The following is a 25,338-nucleotide window of genomic DNA, read 5'->3' as shown; positions in this document are numbered from 1 at the left end:
GCTTTTTGGAGCATCTTATGGGAGCCTGTCGCCATTTTTCTTTAACAAACAGCACGATTACTGTCCCCTAAAGAAAGGAGATCTGCAGTGCTTTCTCCTCCCAAAAAGACAACACTTTATAGCGAAGATAATGTGTCGTGCCCGGTATAGCGGGTGCTCCTCAGTGCAGTGTGCGTGAGATCTCACTCCACATAATGCAAACAAAAAAGACAATGAACAACAGTACGACTCAGCAGTGAACATGAACAGCAGGAACATCGACTAACTCAAAGAAACCAATACAGACTCTGGCATGGCAGCACACTCAGCTCCAGCCCAGATCTCATAGGTACAGTGCGGGTGTAGAGGCTCAACTATGCAGGGATGGTTCAGACGTGCTGTGTACAACTCAAGATGATAGACTCTAGACGACTGACCACACAAAAGTAGATGATATCGATCGGGTATCCGACCTGGACCCAACCACTCATATGTAAGGAGCCATCAACGGCTAGCAGAAATGCCAATCCAGCTAAGCCTATCTCCAAACTGAGGTGGTGGTGATATGGCCTCGTGTCCACTAGACCACCATCCATATCACTTATCACGCGTCACTGCCTAGGCGAGAATCCGTCAGTGTGGACTTCTGACCAACTGTGACCAACTGAACTAACTGTCTGTCTGCACCAGTGACACTATAGCCCTGCTACAGGTTGCCCGCCACAAGACCACTCACCGTCCCGGTGAGAGAGAACAATGAAACAAGCAGGAAACACGCAGAACACTCTAACTAAAGAAGGTAATATTTGGAGAAGATTTGGAGTTCCTAGGAGGAAGGTATCAATGAAGCAATGCCCGGTTTTAGATTGGCACGTGGAGCCTTGGCGGCAATGAAACTCTGAAAAAATTTCGGTTTTCTTAAAGGCAATGCTCAAAGTCCGATGTGAATGCGTCTGTAGCAGCTGCTTCTAACACTGGAGGGTTGAGGGAAGGGTTGAGGGGGTGGATAGTGGTCTAAGGAGTGAATAGGGCGAGGGGAGAGAGAGAAGGGGTGGTAGGGGAAGGGTAAGACCTAGTGCCCTCACCTAAACCCCCTTACCCACTCGCCACTACCCACCCCCTCTCCTCCCCTCGTCCATAACTACTCCCTCTCGCCACTAGGGGTGGAGAGGGGCAAGGGTGAGGGTAGGGGCGAAGAGGGACGCAGGGGGTGGGTAGGGGCGAGGGTAGAGAGGGGGTGGGTAGGGGCGAGGTCTTGGAGGGAGGGGTTGGGTAGGGGCGAGGGTAGGGGGTGGGTAGGGGCGAGTGAGGGTGTGAGGGGTGGGTAGGGGCGACGGGGCCTGGGTAGGGACGAGGGTGGAGGGTGGGTAGGAGCGAGTGAGGATGTGGGGGGGTGCGGAGGGGTGGAAAATAAGGGTTGAGGAACAAAGAGAGAGGGAAGGGAGGTAGGAGGCAAGAGAGGACAAGTAGGGGTAGTGAAGCCAAGAAAGAGGAGGCGCAAAAACAGAGTTTGTACAAACCAATCTGTTGCAAAATCCTCCTGCGTTCTTGCAGAAGGGGCTACATGGATCTTGTTCTGTGACCTAGACCCGAGCAAAGATACTCGTTTGCACTGCACATGGCCTAGTAGAGCCGGGTGTTTATCAGAAATGCCGAAGTTTGCTCCCTTTATGGGGTATGGAAAGGGCATTGCTAAAGATTGCACTGTAGGTGAAGAAGTTGCCGCGCCAAGGAGTAGAGAGACATCAGTGTCATCCCCTTTGAAATTGACTTGATATCGTTGTAAGCTGCCTTGAAGAGACTTGATGAAGGGTAGTTCACCAGACACAGAGAACTTAAGTTGGTTCGAGCAGTCCGACACAAATGGTGCTAAGGTTGAGGTGTATGTGAACTCTTGTAGACCCTCGACACTTGCTGTTGGCTCAAGTGGATTACTGGGTTCAATGACCGTAGAGACGTTGAAGGAGAATGTCCCTTTAGGCAGAGATTGCATAGAGACCCCGTAACAAGGCATAGACTTGGTAGAGTTTAACCACTCCAGTAGATCTTCGTCTAACCCGTCAGGTGGAGTAGGAGGCTGTTCATGAAGCGTTTTAGTGTGTCGCAGCCATGGTCTTTCGATGAGCAAGGGAAATCCTCCCTCAACCTGGGGAAGCCGAACCACACCAAAATCCAAGTTATAGGAGAAGTCTTGTACCTGCAGAGGCACATTGTCCACTATACCCACTGGGTAGACTGTCCTCTGGTCCGTTGACGTAACTGTGAAGGGAGCAGGTCGTGTAGGCTGCAGCCCTAAAGCCAACATAGTGAACTAGGCATTAGGTTGATGCCAGATCCACCATCCACTATCACTCTTGAGAATTGTCGCCCCAAGACGTACACGGTGAGACGAGGGCTTCTATAATCCGTGAAGAGAGCAGCCGGATGGGATATCATATAGGACTCTGATGGTCGCACTCGGAGGTGCCCGCCACTAGGACTTGCTCTAGGGTAAAGTGACTGAATAACAGCAAGGGTGTCACTTCTAAAACTCGCATCTAGCCGCAACATGTCATAGAGGGACACTTGTTGGAAGGTGTTCTTCAAGATTGTCTCTGCTGTAAGCTTTTCTTTTTCTATTAGTGGTTTCTCTGGTAACTTGATCTGTTGTAGATCAGCAACTGCTTCCAAGAAAGCTTCATCAATATCGGAGAGCAAAAATTTGGATTCTTGCTTGGCACTGGGGGATGGCTTGTCAACAGTTGAAAGCGGGTAACCATTGGTGTGAGAATGTGCGGGGGAGTTGAACTTGCTTGAATGTTAAGACCGAGAGCGGCTCTCGGGGCCAGGGTGAGGACGCCCGCTGGCTCATCTACCAACTACAGCTTATCTTGAGGGGTAACCACATGGGCAGAAGGGGGCGGCTGAGGAATGGTGCTAACTGCTATCAGATTGAGCTTGGGAAAGGTAAACTCGTTTTGGCTTTGACTTGGGTTCGAAGACGTAGATGCACGAAGTTTGGGACAATCCTTACTGTAGTGATCCTTCGCTTCAGGGCAATGACAGCAGGGAGGGGACCCTTCTGGCAGAGGGCATTTGCTTTGATAGTGTCCATAGTCTCCGCATCTGTAGCATAATATAGGCCGATTCAATGGGCGAGTCGAAGGGCGAGGTGTTCCTTGCTCTTGGTGCATGGAGTTAGAGGGGGAGGCGTAGAAGCTTTGAGGAGATGAGGGAGCATGGTGTTATAAAAACTCTGAGAGGGAAAAGTGCTCTAGTGCTCAGCATACCTTGCATAGGAGGGACTGTCAGCAAAGGTGGCATGTGGTTTGGATGGCCATTGGGGGAAACCATGTGGGATGCAGGTGGTAGCCCTTGTTGAAGAGAAGGACCAAAACTTTGTTGTATTTGTCGCAATCCCTTGAGGTAGTAGCAATCCTTGTCCTCATGTCTAGACTTTTCACAGAAGTGGCAATGACCCCGAAGGGGGCATTCTTGTGGAGGGTGCCCTGGAGAGCGGCATGAGCTACACCAAACCATAGCCTTAGTCTCCTACTGAGACCTGAGCTCCTCTAGCTCACGCTTGATCTGGTCCAAAGCCTCATGATGTGAAGGCTTCTCCTGTCGAAGACCTGTCGAAGACCTGTCGAAGACAGAAGGACTTCTCCTCTTGAAGAGCTCTGTCACAAGACGAGCACCACGTGCCAATAGAAAAGAACAGACAAAACAGACTTTGAGCACTTCAATAACAACTGAACTAAAAAAGAGAGCACGACACGGAGTGGCGGAATTCCACCCCAGAGAGTATTGGCCCCAAACCTTGGTGCCTCTTTCGATATTTCTTTATATTGCATCAACACAGTACAAGCCAGAACTTCACGCTCCGCACCTTCTCCAGGAAGCATGCCAGAGAATGAGCCCTTGGCACATATTTAAAGGCCCTTGGCCTGAAAAGCAATTACAGTGAAAAGCCTTCAAAACTCAAAAGCTTCTAGTCCAAAAGCAATGCCAAAAAGCTGCTCGCATAGATCACGGAATTCCGTAGAGCAGTCAACACAAAACGCGAAAACTGTACAGCCTGCCACGTCATCATGTCAGCGCAATTTCCGGAATTTTCGTACAGCTGCTACGTAATTCTTTCTCTGTGTGTGTGTATTGGATCCTGCATTAATTTAATCCTTTATGTCACTTGGGGCCCCGTCGGACGGGGTCCCCATAAGTTGGTGAGACTTCTTCTTCTGTTAATTGTTCTTCTTAGGGTTTAGGCCCCTCGGCCGACATCTGCAAGTTGGCTCCCTTCTTCAGGGCTTTGACACGTCAACAGTTTGTGACATCTCCCCTTCTTGATAGAGAGTAATCGCGGAGCGATTACAACATATTTGCAAAACAACTCAAGTTAGCTCAAAATTTTCCGAGGGTCGTTCCGAGAGACATTCCCAGGGACAATCAGTTTGCTCTTTTTGTTAAGGAGTTAGCTTCTCCTTTCGGCTCTTTTGATCAAGGAGCTGGCTTCTTCTTTCGTCCAGATAGGAACTGTTGATATGCTGGCATAGTAAAATTAGCCATCACACCCAGACCGCATTGATCTTCCACGGGTGTCTTGATGCACTAAAATTACATACCCAGGCAATCTCATCCAGTTAGGAATATTCAATAGTTGGCACATCACAATGCAACACAAATGCTTACATATGCATGTTACAAGACACAACAAACAGCGCCGCTCAGCACTTCCCCGAGACAAACGGGAAGCTACTCAACGACTACCTCGTCACTCGCCCCGCAAATAGCCTAAAAAGGTCCAGGCCATGAGCTTAGAGGATTGTACAACCAAAGGCTCCCCAGACCGCAGTCTGCCTCGCTTGGAGGTTCAAGAATACAACCAAACGCTCCCCAACCATCGGCTTGCGCCGTTCGGAGCATACAACGGAACGTTCCCCAAGCATCGGACTGCGTTGTTCCAAGTTTCAAACAACACCAAAACAGTATTTCTTGCTTCTCCACCCGGAAGTAAAATCACGAATCAATGAAACCAGTATTAAAACCAGAGTCAAACATTTCAAATCGGTACCAAAACAGGTTCAAAATAGATACCAACCATTCCAAACAAATTCCAACAAGCTCACCAAACAAGTTCTCAAACAGATTTCAAACTTAAAGAGCAATCTCGACATCAGTCGAGCTCGGAAAGTCGACGGACTTTCCATCCTGAAACCTGCACCAAAAATTAGGGTTAGGTTCAATCCATAAGGTCGTAGCCGAACACAACATGGTCCATCAACTCTTGGACAAACAATGTTTTCTTTGGCAGCGATGGTAGTCCCAAGATAGCAATCACACTGACCTCCAAGGTCATCTGCTCGTGAAGAGACATCGACTGAGAGATGTCGAGAAAGTTCAAGTTATAATCTGCTAGGGTTTCCATGGCAAGCATTTCAGGATACCCCACTCTGCCAGAAGTTGCACTTCGAAGGGAGATGTCAGAAACCATATAACTTCGGGCAAAACGTCTTGAAAGCTTGTCAAGTCCTTGGAAGTACGCGGCTTGGCAGCTATAGACATCAACATCTGCATGGCACTGCTTTTGAGAAAAACAGTGACCCGAAAGAAATCTTGGGTCCTTCTCTTGCAAGTGATCTTTTTGGCTTATGCCCTGTAAGACATGATCGGTGAAGATGGGAGCGCGCCCGATGCTCGATGAAGTAAGGGTGAGAGTGGCTAGTAAGTCCAGGGTCAGAGCACGAAGCTAGAATTTCCAATGAACTTTGAAAGTGCGATTTTGCTCTGTCTGCTCTTTGGTGGGACCGGTATGCTTTCAGAAAAGCACATGCCTGATGCTCTGGTACCATTGTCACAAGACGAGCACCACATGCCAATAGAAAAATTAGGAGATGCCAAGATTGGTTATCTTAGTGAAGAGTGCATGTCATTGATCAGCCTATACACGTACAAATGGCAGAGTAGATTAGTGCCCATGGTTTGGACATAGAGCATCTCCCCTCTATGTACCTCTCCACAGCGAGAGGAACCGAGTACTCAAGACATGATTGGTGGCAGCTGTACATTTGTGAAACATTTATTACACGTAGAGTATTAGAACATGTACGAGAGTAAGTTTGTCTATTTGTAAGGTATTGTGCATTTGGTGTGCCACAGGTAGATAGCTTGTAGACTACTAGCACACTTGGGAAAATATTTGGTGAGTAGTTCCTGTCGACACACTCACAGGACAGTGTGCCTACCTTGTAGCACTTTTGAGAGTGAGAGACTCGAGGAGAGCAGCTCACAGAGATCTGATAACAGTTGTTGTGCTTTGCAAGGTGAGAAATGTTCATTCTAGACGAGATTATACACCATCAAGCACTAGGCTTCTTTAACTGCTAGGCTTCATTGTTGCTGAATTGGCCCTGCATCTCTAGAGTTATGATAGACAATCACTACACAGGTCTTTGTATTGATGTATGCTCATCATTCATGTGTGTGTGAGTGTGTGTGCGTGCATGCGCCCAAGGATATATTGGTACCTAGTTCTACATCCCACTCTTGGCCATGACAACACTAGTGAGGATATTGTAGTATTTAGGCGATATTATTTTATGATGGAGCCAATGGTTCTAGCGTCTTCTGGATGACTATGAGGAGCCTATACTCTTGCACTTTCCTTTAAAGGATATAGATAATTATAATATAGTATCGAGCCTTTCAAGTTTCTTCAATCGGACATAATGTGCATGGCACTTATGTCTACGTAGCTGGTCCTTTAAAGGATATACATATATATAATATAGTATCCAATCCTTATCTCATCGGGCCTGTTAAGTTTCTTTAATCGGACATAATGTGCACATGACACTTCTATCTACGTAACTGGTAACACAAATTAGTATTCAAAACGAATATCTATGGGTAAATTTGAATGTTTTTTTGTACAGACTGCTTTTTTCTACAAGTAGCAAGAATCCAAACCATGCCATAGTTTTTTTGCTTTTTTCCTGTGAACATGCTGACACTCACTCATTGATTTCAATTCATTTTTCTTTTGTAATTGAATGTGTGAAAAGCCTGTCGTGAGTCTACACTCAAGTTCTACGTAAAAGAGAAAAAAGTGCGGTTGAAGCAAACTTTTTTTCTCGCAGCAAGTGTGTAGGAGGGCCACAGTGTCACTGGTGCAGACAGACGGACAGTTCAGTTGGTCACAGTTGGTCAGGAGTTCACACTGGACGGACTCTCGCCTAGGCAGTGACACGTGGCACGTGATACGAATGGTGGTCTAGTGGACACGAGGCCAGATCACCACCACCTCAGTTTGGAGATAGGCTTAGCTGGTTGGGATATCTGCTAGCCGTTGGTCGCTCCTTACATACGAGTGGTTGGGTCCAGGTCGGATACCCGATCGAGATCATCTACTTTTGTGTGGTCAGTTGTCTAGAGTCTATCATCTTGAGTTGTGCACAGCACGTCTGCACCATCCCTGCACAGTTGAGCCTCGACACCCCCACTGTACCTATGAAATCTGGGCTGGAGCTAAGTGTGCTGCCATGCCAGAGTCTGTATTGGTTTCTTTGAGCTAGTCGATGTTCCTGCTGTTCATGTTCACTACTGAGTCGTACTGTTGTTGCTCCGTTGTTCATTGTCTTCTTTGTTTGCATTCTGTGGAGTGAGATCTCACGCACACTGCACTGAGGAGCACCCACTATAGAGGGCACGACACATTATCTTCGCTACAGGTGCTCTCATTTTTTGCACGCCCGGTGGGACTTCAACAGAAGTCTCACTCCGTCGAAAGTCGAATCAAGGAGCTACCTGGTTTCAACTCTCTGTATCACTCGGTTTGTTTGCACAAGTCTGAGCCTGCCTCAGCTTGGTCCCGTCTGGTTTTCCCTCAACCTGCTTAGTTTTCAACCTGCTCGTCTAGACCTACTTGTCTAGTCTCTCGTCCTGGTCTAGCAGTCTCTAGGCTGGGTCTAGTCCTCTCTCAACCAGGCCTAGCAATCTCTAGGCTGGGTCTAGTCCTCTCTCGTCTAGGTCTAGCTAGGAGTAGGCTGGGTCTAGTCTCTCTGGTCCAGGTACACCCAAGTGGTCCCGTCACTCGCCTTGGTCTCTCGTCCAGGTCCAGCCAAGTGGTCCAGTCTCTCTCTCGATATCCAGAGTGCAGATAAGGATGGATTCTAGTAGTAGTATCTAGTTCCTTTTGTACTTAGACATGGTATTAGATTCACTATTTTGTAACAAATTGGTCTCATAGGTCATTTTGGCCTTTTGAAGACGTTAATATAACATTTCAGTTCATTTCTCGCCTTGCTCTAGTGGCGATTGGACCAGTTTTCAGCAAGTTAAAGGTCTTCGTGCCCAAAGCTTGGGTGGGCTTTTGGTTACTACATGACACATACAAGGCAATCAATAGAGCGACAAAGCCCACTATTAAGTCCTCTAAAGTATTACCACAAAAAGCCTCAACCCTTCGTGCCAAGCAGAAGTCCACCAACCCCATTACCCCTACCTTCACCCTGAACCAGTTCTACACCTCCACAATCACCCCCCTCAATAAACTTCTCATCCCTTGTGTTACAACAAGCTCCATTGCAAACAGCTCCTGCACATACAGCCACGGAGGAGCACACAAGCGTTCTAGCTAAGGTGAATATTAAGTTTCCTACTTGCAAGGGTCTCTCCACAGAGGATGCTAACGACCATGCCCGGAGGCACCTTCTCCAAGAAGCATGCCAGAGAATGAGCCCTTAGCACACATTTAAAGGCCCTTGGCCTGAAAAGCAGTTACAGTAAAAAGCCTTCAAAACTCCAAAGGTTCTGGTCCAAAAGCAATGCCAAAAAGCTGCCAACGTAAATCACGAAATTCCATAGAGCAATCAACGCAAAACGCGGAAATCCGAACAGCCTGCCGCGTCATCATGTCAGTGCAATTTCAGGAATTTCCGTACAACTGCCACGTCATTAGCTGCTGCGTAATTCTTTCTCTGTGTGTGTGTGTGTGGGTCCTGCTTTATTTTAATCCTTTATGTCACTAGGGGCCCCATCGGACGGGGTCCCCATAAGTTGGTAGGACTTCTTTTGTTACTTGTTCTTCTTAGGGTTTAGGCCTCTCGGCCGACATCTGCAAGTTGGCTCCCTTCTTCAGGGCTTTGACACGTCAGCGGCTTGTGACAAGCTCGCTGTAGCTTTAGGGCTTCCAGTTCCCTGCGTAAAGAGGTTAAAGGATCAGAGGGACTTTCTAAAAAGACTGAGGTGGTCTCTACCTGAGGAGAGTCAGTGAACATCTTCCTAATCCTTCTATCCAAGTAGCCGCTGCGATAAAATCCTCCAGAGTGGCGTCAAGTCAGAGACTCTCTCGAAGTTTTTGCTGAGAGGTTTTGGGAAGAGCCTTCTCCACCCATTTCTTAACCATAAATTCACTTGGTTGCTGAGGAAGCTTAGCAACCAAAGACTTGGTTTTGGTCATGAGTTCTGCAAAAGTCTCATTTGGCTAGAGCATCAGATTGGCTAATTCATCCAGAACCTTCTCTTGGAAGTCCCCCGGCCTGAAAGCTTCACAAAACTGTTGTCGTAACGTGGCCCAAGTTGTAAAGTGGTTAACTTATTGTACCATTTGTCGGCTAAGTCATCCAAGGAGGATGGAAAGAGTACTAAGTAGGGATCTTCTCGGTTGAGACCACTACCTCTACAGAGCGAAAGCGTGGAGTTCCGGCTTGTACTGTGTTGTAGCAATATGAAGAAATACCGAAAGGGGCGCCAAGGTTTGGGGCCAATACTCTCTGGGGTGGAATCATTGCAAAACACCCGCAAGAGGCAACAATTCCAATAGCATTTGATCGTCCAGAATTAGTAAAATAGCAATGCAATGCTTTATGAAAGCTATATTCCACCTAATGAAGGAAATACAGCATTTGCAACCACTGTGCTGCGATATACAAACCCATCTAGAAAATCTACCGACATCCAAGTTGATTTTTTCACATTCAGCTATGCAGCAAGTTTTCAAGGTAAAGCCCCAAATCTATTCTTGAAAATCCTCTATATCGTACCACTGACATCCACATACTTTGAGCCTCATATATCTTCTGACCCTGAAATGAAAATCCTGTTTCCCTGTGTTGTGGGATAATCGATACTCGGAAAGTCAGAAACAAAATCTGCTCCATTTCCCTGTTTGCTAAATGAGAGGAAACATATAACAAACTTGGACACTCCAAGTCAAGATTGTACGGCGACACGACAAGAATTCACTTCAAAACAGTTCACAGTTCACAATTGATTCGCCACGGCCCCCGGCGGAGTTCCATGCGGTATTTCTTCTTGTAGTAATCTGTTGCCAAAGTCCAATAGAGTGGTTGGGTCTCACTCTCAGACTCTGCATCCAGATGCTCTGAGAAGTGAGAAACCAACTTTACTTATAAAGAGTTACAAGGGATGCCAAAAGCAGAGCCCCAAAAGCTGAAAATTAAAAGCTGCCCATTAAAAGCAAGCAATTCCTTTCACAAGGCTTAGTAAAAATAAAGCAGTTAAATAAAAGCTCTCTCTTTCTCCTTGCGTAGCCAAAAATTGACCCAAAAGCTATCGTCCATACGTGTTGCCACGTTGCTGGCTGTCCACAAAACGCGTCGTGTTTTCCGCCGTGAATTCCGGGTCAATCCGTACGGCAATGCCACGTCATCATTTCGGCCAGGTTCTCCGCAAGACTATCCATGCCAAAGCAGTACAAGGACTGCCACGTCACCAGGTTGTGACATACCCCCCTCTTGAAAGCATTGTAATCGCCCTCGATTACGATTGCAAAACAGACAGAGGCCATAAACTGTCTTAGCAAACACTGACTGTTAGTACCGACGCACTAGGAACACACATCTAGCACATGTACCAATCGACAGTCACATCACACGACATCACAAGACATCACTTGACATCACAGGACAAATCACATTCCACATTCATTTGGATCTCACAGCACGATTTATCAGCAATGCAATTAGCAATCACATCTAGATCTACTCAGGACCTCATAGATGCCCGATTGACTAATCCCTATTGCAACCATGTCTATCAAGATCATTCAGAACAAAATGCTGCAGTCATTTCCTCTATCAGTTCTTGCACTTAAACAAGTCAAGAAAAAATCAGTATCATATTATCGGGAATTCCAGTTCATAAAGTCATAACAGCAGAATACTGTCAGCTCTCAGTATCCCTGAAGCTCAAAGAGACATCAGTGACTAGTATCAAAAATCAAGGCATCTGTTGACAAAGGAGCGGAGTAACTCCCCTCTTGTGCATACCCGCTGCACCACATTTCTGGCCAAGCTAAGTTTAGGGTTCCAATTGGAATAGACTATGCTAAACCAAAAGCTTCAAGGTAAAGATTCACAATCTGAGGAGTATCTGAGGTCCTCCTCCTCCATCCACTTCGCATCCAATGCAGGACAGTTCTTGAATTTAACCAAGAACCGCCTTATCACTTTACCCTTAATCTTTTTGACTTTATGTGCCAATATTTGTTCGGGAACAAGGATCTCCTCGTTTTCTTCCACTTCGGTTGTTCATCAGGCTCCCCATCTTCGGGCACATCGCGTGTAAAAGGCTTCAAGAGACTCACATGAAAAGCATTGTGAATCCTCTAAGTTTCGGGCAGCTTCAATCAGAAGGAGACGTCATTTATCTTTTCGGAGATCTGGAAAGGTCCATAGTATCGCATACTAAGCTTTGGAAAAAGCCTCTCCTTTCCCTTTTTCTTTCTCAGGCGTGCCTTCTCAAAACGTAAGAGCACTCAATGGTTCTCCTTCAATTTCAAATCGCGACGATAGCGATTTGCTGCCTTTTTCTGTCTTTCTTGAGATTTCTGCAAAGCCTCGCGGATCTTGGCAGAAGCCGTGTCCCAGTCACGCGTGTACTCATCGACTTCAAAAATCTTATCTTTCGTGCTTAGGAAGGGTGGAACCTTCGTAGCACCTTCAATAATCTCAAATGGCACCTTCCCCATCCAAGAGTGGATCGTATTGTTGTAGGCAAATTCCACCAAAGGTAAATACTTTTCCCATTGAGTCTTCTGATCCGAGATGTAAGACTTCAATAAATCTAGTACCACTGAATTGGCAATCTCAGATTGCTTATTAATCTGCGGGTGGAAAGATGACGAGAACTGCAACCACGTGCCAATGTTCTCCCAAATAGCCTTCCAAAACAAACTCGTAAATCTGGGGTCCCTATCGGAGACAATCGTCTTGGTCATGCCATGTAATCTGAAGATCTGGGCCACAAACAGTCTCGCTAAGTGATCCGGCTTGACTGTTTTCTTCATTGGAATGAAATGAGCTTGTTTGCTGAATCTGTCAATAACAATGCAGATACCATCGTCACCACTCTGTGTTCTCGGGAGATCAAAAATGAAATCCTTTGAAATACTTTCCCAGGGACAGATGCGTATGGGCAAAGGCTGTAACAATCCCTGTGCTTTATGCCTGCCAAACTTGACCTTCTGGCATACCAAGCAACTGCGCACAAACTCGTCCACATCCTTCTTCAGTCTCGGCCAAGAGAAGTATCTCTCTAACCCTTTCAAGGTGGTAGCAATGCCGCGGTGACCGGTAAAAGGTGGACAATGGACATTGGCATTCGGTCATAACCTTTTCCCTCAACGGCTGTGTAACACACAACATGGTTTTCCTCATCAAGTAGCCATCCCGAATGGAATATCCCGCTACTATCTCCCCATTCCGTATCCGAGTGAAAATATCTGCAAAATCAGTATCTGTGGCATATTGATCGACCATATCATCGAAGCTCCTATGATGTATCGCGGAAATAGCCAGAACCAACAGCTTTCGAGACAAAGCATCTGCCACCAAATTCCTATGTCCCTACACATGGACAACCTGGAAGTGAAACTGTGACAAGATGTTCGCCCACCGCATCTGCTTTTCCAATAGCTACTTCTATGACAAGAAGTAGCATAAACTCTAATGGTCTATGAAGACATTAAAATCCACTTTGAGTAGGTAAGTCACCACTGAGTAAGAGCATAGATAACCGCCAAAAGCTCTCTCTCATAAATCTGTGCTGTCAATTCTGGCCTTGAGAACAATCGGCTCTCGCCAAAGCACTTTCCCTCTTTGATGTAAAGAGCTCTCTCTTGAGGAGTGAGTTTGGGTCGTGCATCCTTTTCTTTCTTTTCTGGATTGCTCTTCCTCTTTCTACTTTCATTGTTCGAAGTCTGTTCGGTCCTTTGCGTCATGATTTCATTTGTGAGGTAGGTCAAACTGCCTGAATGAATGGCAAAACCCCGTTCGCATGACTCATCAGTTCCTGAATGGAATCTAACTTTTGTTCTAAGCAGTGATCTCGGATCTCTGTAGGAAGTCCCAAAGTAAACCGCTCAATCTGTTCTTTGAACGAGATATTCTTAAATGAAGAGGCTGGTAGAAAAGAGCTCCAGAATCTCTCGCAATATGCGTCTACTGTATCCTTCTTGGTCATCCGAAGATGATTCCAAGCAGTTCGTATGTCGCGTTTGTACTCTCGAGTCAGCCAAGAAGAAATAAAAAGCCTTTTAAATTTCAGCCATTTAACTTGCGTTGTCTTGTTCAATAGAAGCGTGGACCACCAAGTTCAAGCATTTCCATTGAAGTAAAAGGTAGCCCTCCGAATCTTGGAGTGCCCTGAGTAACGCCCTCCAGAGAAAGCTATGTCAAATTGTTGTATAAAGCCAAAGCCTTCGAAGCATCTCTATAACCAGAAAACGTGTCAAATTTAATTAACTGTCCACGTTCCTAAAACTCTCGGACTTTCTTGCTTTTATCTTCCAGAAAGTCATACTAGCTAGCATTATAAAAATTCTTCTTCTTTGCATAAAAGTTGTTGTCGTCAGAGTCCGAACTATCTACAGACGAGTCCTCTGTAGAACTGTCAAGTACTGGGCGAGATTTAGGCTTCGTTGCGCCCTTTCCAAAGCTTTGCTTTTTGCTTCCCTTTTTGCCTTTTCTGTATTCTTCGCTCGAGTCAAAGGAGCTAGAAGAACTCGAAGAAGAAGAAGAACTGGGTACTCTGTCAAATCGCACACTCTTCTTTTGCTTTTTTGCCGATGCAAATGTAGACTGACGACCCAAATAACCCGGGAAGCCAGTTCCTTTCTTCTGCTTTTTGTCGTGCTTTTCTCCTTTGTTCTGCACGTCAAGAAGCTGAGAAATTCGTGCATCAACCACCTCTTCTAATTCTTGCCCTATATACATCCTTGGAGTAGGAGGTTTCTTGAGTTCCGGTTTGAGGGGTGGTTTTGTGGTTTGCCGCCACTGTGAGTGCACCTTGTCGAAGGAGGTCTGGCTCATAAATTTTGCAAATTTTGGGGTCCTTCGCAAAATTTAGTCATCTTTGTTGCATCGTCGATCAATCGTCGACGTTCGATCTCTTCAAGCTCTGCTTGAGTAGGCCGAGGCGGATCGTACTCCTTGCGTGAATCTTCTTCGTGATTTCTTCCCGCATCTCCGGATGCAGAGGAAGTCTACTGATCTCCGCTTGAATCCATAAGTGCCACGTAAAGGATCGGATTTCCCGGTAAAAGAGAAATTGGCCGTGCTCTGATACCACTATAACAAACTTGGACACTCTAAGTCAAGATTCTACCGCGACACGACAAGAATTCACTTCGAAACAGTTCACAGTTAACAATTGATTCGACAGGGCCCGGCGGAGTTCCATGCCTAGAGATATTGGCCCCAAAGACGGTGCCCCTTTCGATATTTCTTTTTTGTATTAATCCGTTGCCAAAGTACAATAGAGTGGTTGGGTCTCACTCTCAGACTCTGCGTCCAGATGCTTTGAGAAGTGAGAGACCAACTTCACTTATAAAGAGTTACAAGGGATGCCAAAAGCAGAGCCCCAAAGGCTGAAAATTAAAAGCTGCCCATTAAAAGCAAGCAATTCCTCTCACAAGGCTTAGTAAAAATAAAGCAATTAAATAAAAGTGCTCTCTCTTTCTCCTTGCGTAGCAATTGCGTAGCCAAAAACTGGCCCAAAAGCTGCCGTCCATACGTGCTGCCACATTGCTGGCTGTCCGCAAAACGCACCATGTTTTCCGCCGTAAATTCTGGCCCAGTCCGTACGGCAGTGCCACGTCATCATTTCGGACTGTCCATGCCAAAGCAGTACAAGGGCTGCCACGTCACTGGGTTGTGACAAAACAACAGCAGCATAGAGTCCCAAAGGCACTCTCATTCTTATGATGCCTCCGAGCTCTTGGTCTGCTATAACAACAAAATGGCATCGACTTAGCCAGAAATTATAAGGTGTAAGAGGGCATCCCTCTCTAAAATCCATTCCAATGCGAAGCATCTCCTGGCCTGCATCCCATGCCTATGTCTCTGTAGGAAAGGATATTGGAGCAATCCGCTTCCCACGAAAGCCTAGTCTTAAAGTTTACCCTCCAGCAAAGCCTCCTATATCTAGCATATCTAATACCAGTACACAATCCCAGCAGCTGAAGTGGTGGGTAAATAGGGAAGGGGGCCCTCTAGCCAGTAGATTGTTTCAATCAAGATGTGCCACTTGCCTCTAAATGACAACAAATCTTTAACACTGCATTGGAACCTATAATGTACTACCACTCTCTAAAAGCTGCTTAAACTGTCCCATTCCTTTTTTTGCAAGAGAAAATAGCTGTAAAACTATGTACTGTGAATCAATGAGGCTGTCACCATGGGAAGTATTGAAACGTTCTGTTATTAGAGAGCATAGAAGAAACACATTTTTTTTCTAAGTTTAAGACACGTGGGGGTTTAAAAACAAAAACAGTGTTTCTTTTTGTTCTTCACTTTCACCCTGAGAGAAAAAGTCTCACCAAGTAAGACTTTTCATTATCAACTATTTCTTACCTTACAATCTTCTAGAAATAAAAATTGGCACGTTCACAGTTACCAATTACAGGGTTAAAAGTGAGAAGTTACCTGTGTAAATTGCAACACCGCACGCCCACTCTGTATTTCTAAGGTAGCAGCATTGCAGCAGTGTGTTCTCTATGGTAAGAGGGAAGACATCATTCTCAATAAAAGGAGGGAACAAGCGTATATTACCATCAAATCTTCTTATATCATTATCTGGGCCAGGACATTCCACCAAGCCCTACTGGGATGCCCAATAAGCCAGTCAGCATCCTTTTCGCTATCTGAAAACTCAATTGTCGCTCTACTTTGCAATAGACAGGTTACCTTTACTTTGTGAAGAAGTTCACTAGTCAAACCCAAACATGGAAAAGGCACAACCCTTGTTTTGAGGTCAGTCTCTCCATCCAAGGCTGCTGTCTACAAAACAACACAACGAACAGTTAGGCATACTCTCTTCAGTCCCAATTAAATATTGCTAAGTGAAATCTCCCATTGAAGGAAGTGTTGCTAAAAAAAATTACTCTTTGAAAACAAAAGTAGAAAAACAGGCCTTGAAAGAGAAATGTTAAATTGCTTTCTCTCCTGAAGGACTTCAAATTCAGGGTAATTCCTTCAAAAGAAAACAGCTTCTTGGGTCAGCAAAGCATCCCAAAAAGGAGAAACCAAGAGAAACAAATCCTTTTTTCTAGAGAGAATGTTTAAGATTACAGAACACATAAATGAGGTCACATTTAGACTGGATCTTCTACAAACTTGGAAAATCCATAATATTTTCACATGAGTCTTCTACGACGTTTCCTTGGCGAACCTCTAGCAGAACCAATCCCAGAAGATCCCCCTGAGGTAGATGAAACTAAAGAGATACTTCTTCTATAACAGATTACACACCATCAAGAGCGCTAACTAAAGTCTGGAAGAACTCATCGTAAGTACTTCAAGTTCAAAAATTACTCCCCACTGGATGCTTAGCAAATTACAAAATCACAATTGAAAGATTTTCCGCGCATCTTGCATAAGTATTGTCACAGGGACAACAAAAAAGAATAGATTGAACAACTTTAAGCACTTCAAATAACAATTGAACTAAAAGAGATGCACAACACCCGAGACAAGGAGTGGCAGAATTCACCCCAAGAAAGCACTGGCCCCAAACGTTGATGCCCCTTCCGGTATTTCTTTATATTGCTTCAACTCAGTAAAACGCCGATACTCCAGACACTGCACCTTCTCCAAGAAGCATACCAGAAAATGAGCCCATGCACAAATTTGAAGGCCCTTGGCCTATGAAAACCAGTTACATGAAAAGCTTCAAACTCAAAAGCATCTGGTCCCAAAAGATGGTGTGAAAAGATGCCAGCACAAATTATGGAAATCCGTACAGGTGCCACGTCAGCATGTCAACGCGTTTTGCAGGCGTCCATACAACTACCACGTCATCAGCATTTTACGCAAATCCTCTGTGTGTGTGTGCGTTGGTCCCGCTTGATTTTAATGTCTTTAGATCATTTAAGCCCCATCGAACGGGGTCCCATAAGTTGGCAAAAACTCCTTGTAGCGGAGATAATGTGTTGTGCTCTCGACAGTGGGTGGTCTTCAATGCCATGTGCATGAAATCTCACTCCAACAGAATGAAAACACTGAAAACAATGAATAACAGAGCAACACAACGACTCAACAGTAGAACCTAAACAGCATGGGACTCGACTAACTCAAACAAACTAGTACTGACTCTGGCATGGCAACACACTCAGCTCCATAGGTGACCTAGGAGGTGAAGAGTTGTTTGAGGGAGTGGAGGTAGCCGCGTAGGAAGGTAGAGGTAACGGGGTTGGTGGACTTCTACTACTCCGCACAAAGGGTTGGCGATTCCAATGGTAGTACTTCAAAGGACTCAGTAGTGGACTTTGTCGATCTTTGGACTACCTCGTATGTGTCATGCAGTAATCAAAAGCCCACCCAAGCTTTGGGCACGAAGACTTTTAACTTACTGAACACTTGTCCAGACTCCCCTAGGCCAACGCGAGCGACTAGACCACAGACTAGAACGAGGGACTAGACCAAGACGAGTGATTGGACCAGGACGAGAGATTAGACCAGCTGCTCGAGCACTAAGCTGGACTAGGCCAAGATGGTCGAGGGGAAGCTGGACCAGAGCAGTCGAGACTAGCAGACCAACACATGCGAAAGCTTAACCCAGCTAGCTCCTCGAGTTGTAGGCTCACCGGGTGTGCCAAAAATAAGAGCACCTGTAGTGGAGATAATGTGTCGTGCTCTCTACAATGGGTGCTCCTCAGTGCAATGTGCGTGAAATCTCACTCCAACAGAATGAGGGCATTGAAACAATGAATAACAGAGCAAACAACGACTCAATAGGTGCTCTTATTTTTTAACCTGAACAGCATGAGACTCGACTAACTCAAATGAACCAAAACACTCGACTAACTCAAATGAACCAAAACAGACTCTGGCGTGGTAGCACACTCAGCTCCATGCCCAGAACTCACGGGTACAATGGGGGTGTCGAGGCTCATCAAATGTGCAAGGGTGGTGCAGACGTGTTGTGCATGAACTCCAGACTCAAGACGCAAGACTCTGACCATACAAAGTAGATGATGATCAAGATAATAATGATATAAGAGTGTGATCCGACTGCCACCAACCACACATATGTATCTACTAAAGAGCCACCAACGGCTGGCAGGTATCCCAATTTTGCTAAGCCTATCTCCACACTGAGGTGGTGGTAATCTGGCCACTGTGTCCACTAGACCACCATCCGTATCACTTGCCACAAGTCACTGCCCAGGCGAGAGTCCGTCCAGTGTAAACTCCTGACCAATTGTAACTAGCTGCCAATCCTACGCCCGTGACACTACTGCCCGTCCTATGCCCATGACAATGTAGCCTTGCTACACTCCTCTTTAGAAATAGGCCACACGGCAAGTCTTTATAAAGGGGTAAAACTTCTTTTGTTGCTTCTTCTTAAGGTTTAGGCCCCTCGGCCGGGATCTGCATGTTGGCTTCGTTCTTCAATGGCTTGACACGTCAGCAGTTTGTGACAAGTATCATGAAGCCCTACTGTTGAGGACAATTGTTTAGAAGCCAAAGGGATGAAATATTTTTTAGCTAAGGCTACATATGAATGAAAATAATTTTTGTGCACACAAACCTGATTTAGGAATTTATTGGTACCGATTAATAATTTAAATAGACCGGTAAATTTTCCGGTGCAATGTGCCATCTGGAAATTTATTGGCGTTCGAATAGTATGATAAGTAGAACAGTAGCCGGACACAGTGCTAAACACATCTAAACAAGCACATGAATAAGATGGTGTTCCTACTTCGCTCAGAAAAAGTCACGATTTAACATTTTTATTGTGACCGCCCAAGAAAGTGGCCGGCCAGACATAATATAAATACGTCCCGCCGAGAGTAGGCATACCAAATCAAGAGGGGCATGGAACACTAGAGATGAATCTGCTACAGATAGGCCAAAAAACCCCGTCTCGGCACTTATTTTTAAGCCTAGATTTTAAAAATCTTTTAAAGGAGTGGCCAAATCAGTATGAACAAGGTCACATCTTTTAACATTTTAAAAAAAATCTCATCTTGTAGCGTGAGATTATAAAAACATCAGCACTGGCCTTCTTACGAGCCTTCTTCCTCCCTCATGCGTGCCATTTGGCATAGGAAACTCACGCGCTATGTATTTGAGAAAGTAGCACTACCATTTGGAGAGGTTGGCTCAGCATAGCACACAACCACACACAGCGAGTTCTATAACCGGCATGTACACAGTAGAGGGCAGTACTATTTCAATTACCTGTTAATAATACACAGAGCACTGTGGAAAAAAGAGAACACAAATGCGTCCAGCGACTAGTATGTCATTGCGCACACGAGACGGACACCTTGTAGGCCCCCAAGACTAGCGCCCCTTTCGGTATTTCTTTATTCAATTGAAAGTAGACGATCCGAACACTTAGATCAAACTCTCACATAGCTGTCCAAACCTGTCGAGAGCTGAAAACCCAGGTTTCCGACCTGATTTCGGCACCATAACCCCTGTAGATCAAAGTACCTGTCTAGGACAGATTCCCTCGCAATTTAGGAGCTTTCTGTGAGCTATAACAGAATTTCAGTGTGCTATAATTTCGGCACCATAACCCATGTAAATCAAAGTACCTGTCTAGGACAGATTCCCTCGCAATTTAGGAGCTTTCTGTGAGCTATAACAGAATTTCAGTGTGCTGTAATTTCCTGTTTTGCCATTGTCGGGTGCCGAAAACCCTGCACACCCATCCCTAGGCTTTCCTGTGGCTCCCCTCGCGTTCTCTTGCAATTTAGGTGGGAAACCCTAAACCTGCAGAAAAACACAGCAGGCTGTAATTCTCTGTTTTGGATCGTTTTTAGCAGGAGTGAACACGTCCATGTGTGTCCCAAGGGCTCCCGCACGCAATCGGACAGTTCCCCGACAAATTGGACGAGTTTTCACACAAGAAAACTCTCCAAATTTGCGATCTTTCACGATGGAATTGTGCGTACCGGGGGGGGGGATTAGCAATTAGCTAATCCGGTTCCTGTTCAGAAGGCTCTTGCCTTTGCAAACACACATAAAACCCTCAGAACTATACATATTCATCTGAGTAGCCCAACTAGAGGGGCATTACCATATGTGCAAAGGGGAGAGAGAGATGCACAAGAGCAAATCATCACGCTACATGAGACAAAGGAGAAGGCAAGCTTTCCATTAAAGCTGTGAACCTACACCCACTACTCACACACACACTGTAGGTCACTTATGGAGCAAAAATCAGTCCCCCCGTTCAAAATGGGCGCCCCCTCTTGCTGAGGTGTCCTGCAGGTGGCTCTCCTTCTGCCAAGTGTCTAGTTTGCCCCTTTGAGTTAATTCCCTAGTTCGCACCAACTTACCAAGTTGTAAGTGACTTTCCAAGTGGCCCAAATTTCATTTGGCGAACATAGGCTTAAGCTCACACTCATCACAATTCAGTGCTAGCTAGCCTGACCACTCCCAAACTGATCGACCTAGACTCCCGATGTGAGGAACTTGTTTGGCCACAGCCGTTTCACATTGGCCATGCAATGTCCACTCGCACCTTTTCAAGGGTTCCGGGGAAAAGAAGTTAAAACAAAATAAATAAACTATGTAGTACATATTTAGAGAAGGCAACAGGAAAAATACACCTCTTGATGACACACCCCACCCTTGAAATACTCCAAGCGACCTCGCTTGCATGCCAATAATACATGCAGATGTCTCCTTATATCACATATATTCTATGATGGGAATCCAAGATATACATGCTTCCGAAATGTAGCGTTGGACGATTAAACAATCCCATCAACCTGGCTACCACATATATAACAAGCATAGACGTCTCTTTCTGTACTCTCAAGCACAAACTTCTCTAGCCAAATTCTGTATGGAAAGAGTGGATACAATCGCTTAACTACTCCTTTGAGCATCATGACCCATGCTCTTACCTTGCTCCAAAGGGCTAGATCAAGTCACTGTGGGTTCCATATGAAAGGCTTCCAGATACAGTTGCAATAGCCAAGGTGAATCAACCATTCAGACTCCTCCATCCATTTGGCATCCAACAATGGATAGTTCTTGAACTTCACCAAGTAGCGTCTGGCAACCTTTCCTCTAACCTTCCTTTGTTTATCTACCAATATTTGTTCAGGAACAAAACTCTCATCCAATTCTTCCACTTTTGGCTGTTCCTCATCAAGCATATTCTCCGGCACATAGGGCCTTAGAAGACTGACATGAAAAGCACTATGTATTTTCTAGCCTTCTGGTAACTTCAACCTCTAGAGCACATCGCTGATCTTTTTTGAAAATCTGAAAAGGACCATAATATCGCATACTGAGCTTAAAAAACAAACGTTCCTTGCCCTTAACCTGGCCTTTTCAAAGCGCAAAAGTACCCAATCACCAAGTGAAAATACAAGTTCACGACGGTGACGATCAGTAGCTTTCTTTTGCTTAGCCTGAGTCTTCTTGAGAGCAATCTTTATCTTCTTGTATGTTTCATCCATATCTTGCTACTTGTCTGCCTCAAATATATTGTCCTTGGTTTGCAAAATACATGAAACTTTAATCCCTCCTTCCACTATCTCAAATGGTGTCTTGCATGTTGACGTATGCACAATATTATTGTAAGCATATCGAAGCAATGGGAGATGGTGTTCTTGTGCTCTGACACATAACATTTGAGTAGATCCACGACAGTAGAATTTGCCTCTTCTAATTGTCCATCAGTTTGTGGATAAAACAAAGATGAGAATTTTAGCGTAGTGCCCATATTCTCAAACAATGCCTTCCAGAAAAGACTCGTCATACGTGGATCCCTACCACTGACAATTGACCAAGGCATCCCGTGATACTTAAAGATATTCCTCATGAATATCTTGACCATGTGTTCTGGCTTTATCTTCTTCCTAACAAGAATGAAATGGGCCTGCTTACTGAACCAACAAATGGTAGTCCAAATCCCATCATTGCATGTTTGCGTTCTTGGAAGATCAAAGATAAAGTCCATAGCTATGCTTTCCCATGGCCTATCAGGGATCGGACATGGCTGCAATAATCCTAGTTGCTTTTGCCAGTCAAATTTGACTTTTTGACAAAATAGGCATGATCTTACAAATGTGTCAACATCTTGACGTAAAGCTAGCACCAATAGAAAAATGCCTCCACCCCTTTCATTGTGGCATCAATTCCACGATGCCCAGTATATAGTGGAGCATGAATTTCCATCAAAACCTTTGGCCTTAACTGTTTAGTAACGCATAATTTTCCATGCATCTTGAGAAAGTCATTCATAAGCATATAGTGCTCATGATATTGCCCATCAACAAGCTGATTATAGATACTTGAAAAATCTGAATCTTCAGCATATTGTGTCTTCATTTCGTCTAGTTCACAATGGTACAGAATTGACACTGCTAAAATTGGGGGCTTTCGTGAAACATCAACCAGCACATTCTTTTTACCTTGCACATGCACAATCTGAAAATGAAACATTGACAAGATTGCACATCGCAACCTCGTTTGTGTGAGAAAGTTCCGAGGAAAACAAGTACAATAAAATAAATTAAAATATGTAGTACATATTTAGAGAAGGCAACAAGAAAAATACACCTCCTGGAGACAAGTCTTCTCTCAGCACTCAGCTCATCCCTCTCTCTCTCTCCTCAACAATTTCATGCTTTTATGGAAGCCATGCAGAGGCTAATAAGAAGCGCACGGCAAAGTTGAAGGACAGCTATAGGAGCTTGTGTGCATCCCTATGGCCAATAGCCACAACCAGAAACTCTCCAACAAGAAGTCCGATGCTTTGAATGTTTCTAAATGGGACATACCTCCTACGTATGTCCTGATAAAGGGGATAAGACTCCAGAGCAACCTCCTGCTAAGAAAGCCAAAACAACAGTAGGACTTGTTCCTGACATTTATGGCATCTTTGTCGAAGGTTCCAAACAATTGTGCAGAGCATATGGAAAGATCAATGGCTTCAAGGCACTTATCATCTTCAATCCATGAGCCATCGATAATTTTATCCATCCAGAGTTCCTTAAGAAGATGGACTTGAATATGATCAGTTTGTTAAAGAACTTAAGGCCAAGCTAGCCACAGGGCAAACTCATAGAGTTGTAACACTCATTGGTGCTCTTTCGGTCACCATCTAAGAATACTATGGCAAGGCAGATTCTCATATCATGGAGTTAGAGCATTGCAAGATTCTTTTGGGCCTACCATGGCACGACAAGAACAATGCTACCATTCATCACATCAGGAATCGAATCATCACTTTGGTGCAAAATGACAAACCAATCGTCCTTCGAGTTCAACTAACCAAGACCAACCCAGATTGATTTTTTATTTGATTTGTATTTAGACACTTTTTGAACTATGTTTAAGAATATTGTTTGTTATTTGTTTGAAATAAAATTAATATGTTTTGAACTTGTCTTGGTGCCGGTCGAGATTGCTGGATTCTGGTTTTGAGATGCTGGTTTCAATGCTATTTTGGAAAACCTCTGGCTGATGCAGTCTGCTATCAGGGGGATCATTCGATTGTATTAGCATTGTAAATAACTCATTGCCTAGACTTCCGTCATGGGGGGGAGTTAAAAACCTCTACACGACACCGAATGTAGTCTTGGGAGCATTTAGTTGTAAATGGAAACCTCTGAACGACACAAGCTGCAATCTTGGGAACGTTTGGTTGTACATGGCCTTCGTATTTCTCATGGCCCGGACTTCGGTTCTTGGGGGAGTATTCATGGGGGGGGGGGGGGGGGGGAAGGGGGGGGGGGGGGGGGGGGGGGGGGGGGGGGTTATGTCTTTATGTCTTGTGATTGCATCTATAATCATCAATGTTGCATTGTGAACCATATACTTTCAAGTCGAGTGCGATTGCCAGGGTATGTGATATCTTAGTGCATCAAGACATCCCTTTAGAGATCATCAGAGAGCTTCGACCATGGTTGTGGCATAGCCACAAGGGACGCCCATTTTTGGGCTTCCCGTCCCCGCTTTTCCGTCCCCAATTGCCGTCCCGCCCTCATTTTTACACTAAAAATACATTGGAGCCCCATCCCTGATGCGTCCCTTGTGACTGTGGTTTGTAGGCTGATAAGCTCTTCAGAGTAGAAGCTTAGTTCTATGGCTTCATCTAGTGTCAAAGATTTGAGAGCTTTATGTTATTGCACATCTTTGATGGTCCAAGAAGATGAAACTACTGGTAGTGAGAGATAATGGCCATCCTCCAATGCGATGGAGATCCCTATCATGCTCTTTGTGAAAATGAGATACGATCCTCGCTCGGCTATGCATCCAATGGTGCACGCCAAGTATCTCCTAGGGGCTAAATAACTTTGTAAACAATCGTTGTGCTTCTCTGCTTTGTAATCTCCCTCTCATAAAGTCTCTCAGCATGACCAAAGTGTTTGAGAAAGAGTTGAACCATTTAGGTAATCATCCCCAGAGGGTTCTGAAATCTCCTTTAGGCCAAAATGCAATCGTCTTCCTATCTTGATTTAGTGCTCCTTATTCTCTAGCTCAACAAAACAGATGAAAGCCCCAAACTCCAGATCCAAACTATGATGCATATGTGTTGAGATCCCATGCCAATGGCATAGCTACTTACCTGATCAATGGCATAGCTATAATCATGTAAACAAATGTTTATCCATGGATCTAGAATGCAAGATTTTGCCCCACTCTGCCTTTTTCTAAGATGTTCATTAATGGGACCTCCTCCCATGGTTTATTTTTAAATCTTAAAGCAGTAATAAAGGTGGTAAACATGCAAAGACTCTAAAGACACTGGTAACAATTTTCATGTCTTTACGCTAAAGTGTAGAATCATGGAAGCCTTCATAGGAGACGGTCTTTAGCGATGTAAGCTAAATAATCAACGTTGACAAAAAAATTTAACCGACTAGATAAACCTCAGAAAGAA

General features: G+C 44.9%; 1 protein-coding gene across 3 annotated transcripts in view; it reads right to left on the bottom strand.

Moving 5' to 3' along the window:
• The window catches only part of ALA2 (aminophospholipid ATPase 2), a 125,360-nt gene that overhangs the window by 62,647 nt on the left and 37,375 nt on the right, over window positions 1–25,338 (bottom strand). For all 3 annotated transcript variants that reach the window (XR_015187080.1, XM_086505239.1, XM_086505240.1), the window contains exons 5-6: window positions 16,164–16,256; window positions 15,903–16,077 (exon numbers count right to left, since the gene is read on the bottom strand). Coding sequence is in view for 2 of the 3 variants with exons in the window: in XM_086505239.1 (XP_086361365.1) it covers window positions 15,903–16,077; window positions 16,164–16,256 (268 nt within the window). In the remaining variant the exon portion in view is untranslated. The remainder of the gene's footprint in view (window positions 1–15,902; window positions 16,078–16,163; window positions 16,257–25,338) is intronic.

This window comes from Adiantum capillus-veneris, chromosome 29 (genome assembly GCF_014529385.1).
Source record: "Adiantum capillus-veneris isolate H3 chromosome 29, ASM1452938v2, whole genome shotgun sequence".
Classification (NCBI taxonomy): Eukaryota; Viridiplantae; Streptophyta; class Polypodiopsida; order Polypodiales; family Pteridaceae; genus Adiantum; species Adiantum capillus-veneris.
The sequence above is the reverse complement of the archived record's forward strand: the minus strand, read 5'-3'. Positions and strand labels throughout refer to the sequence as shown.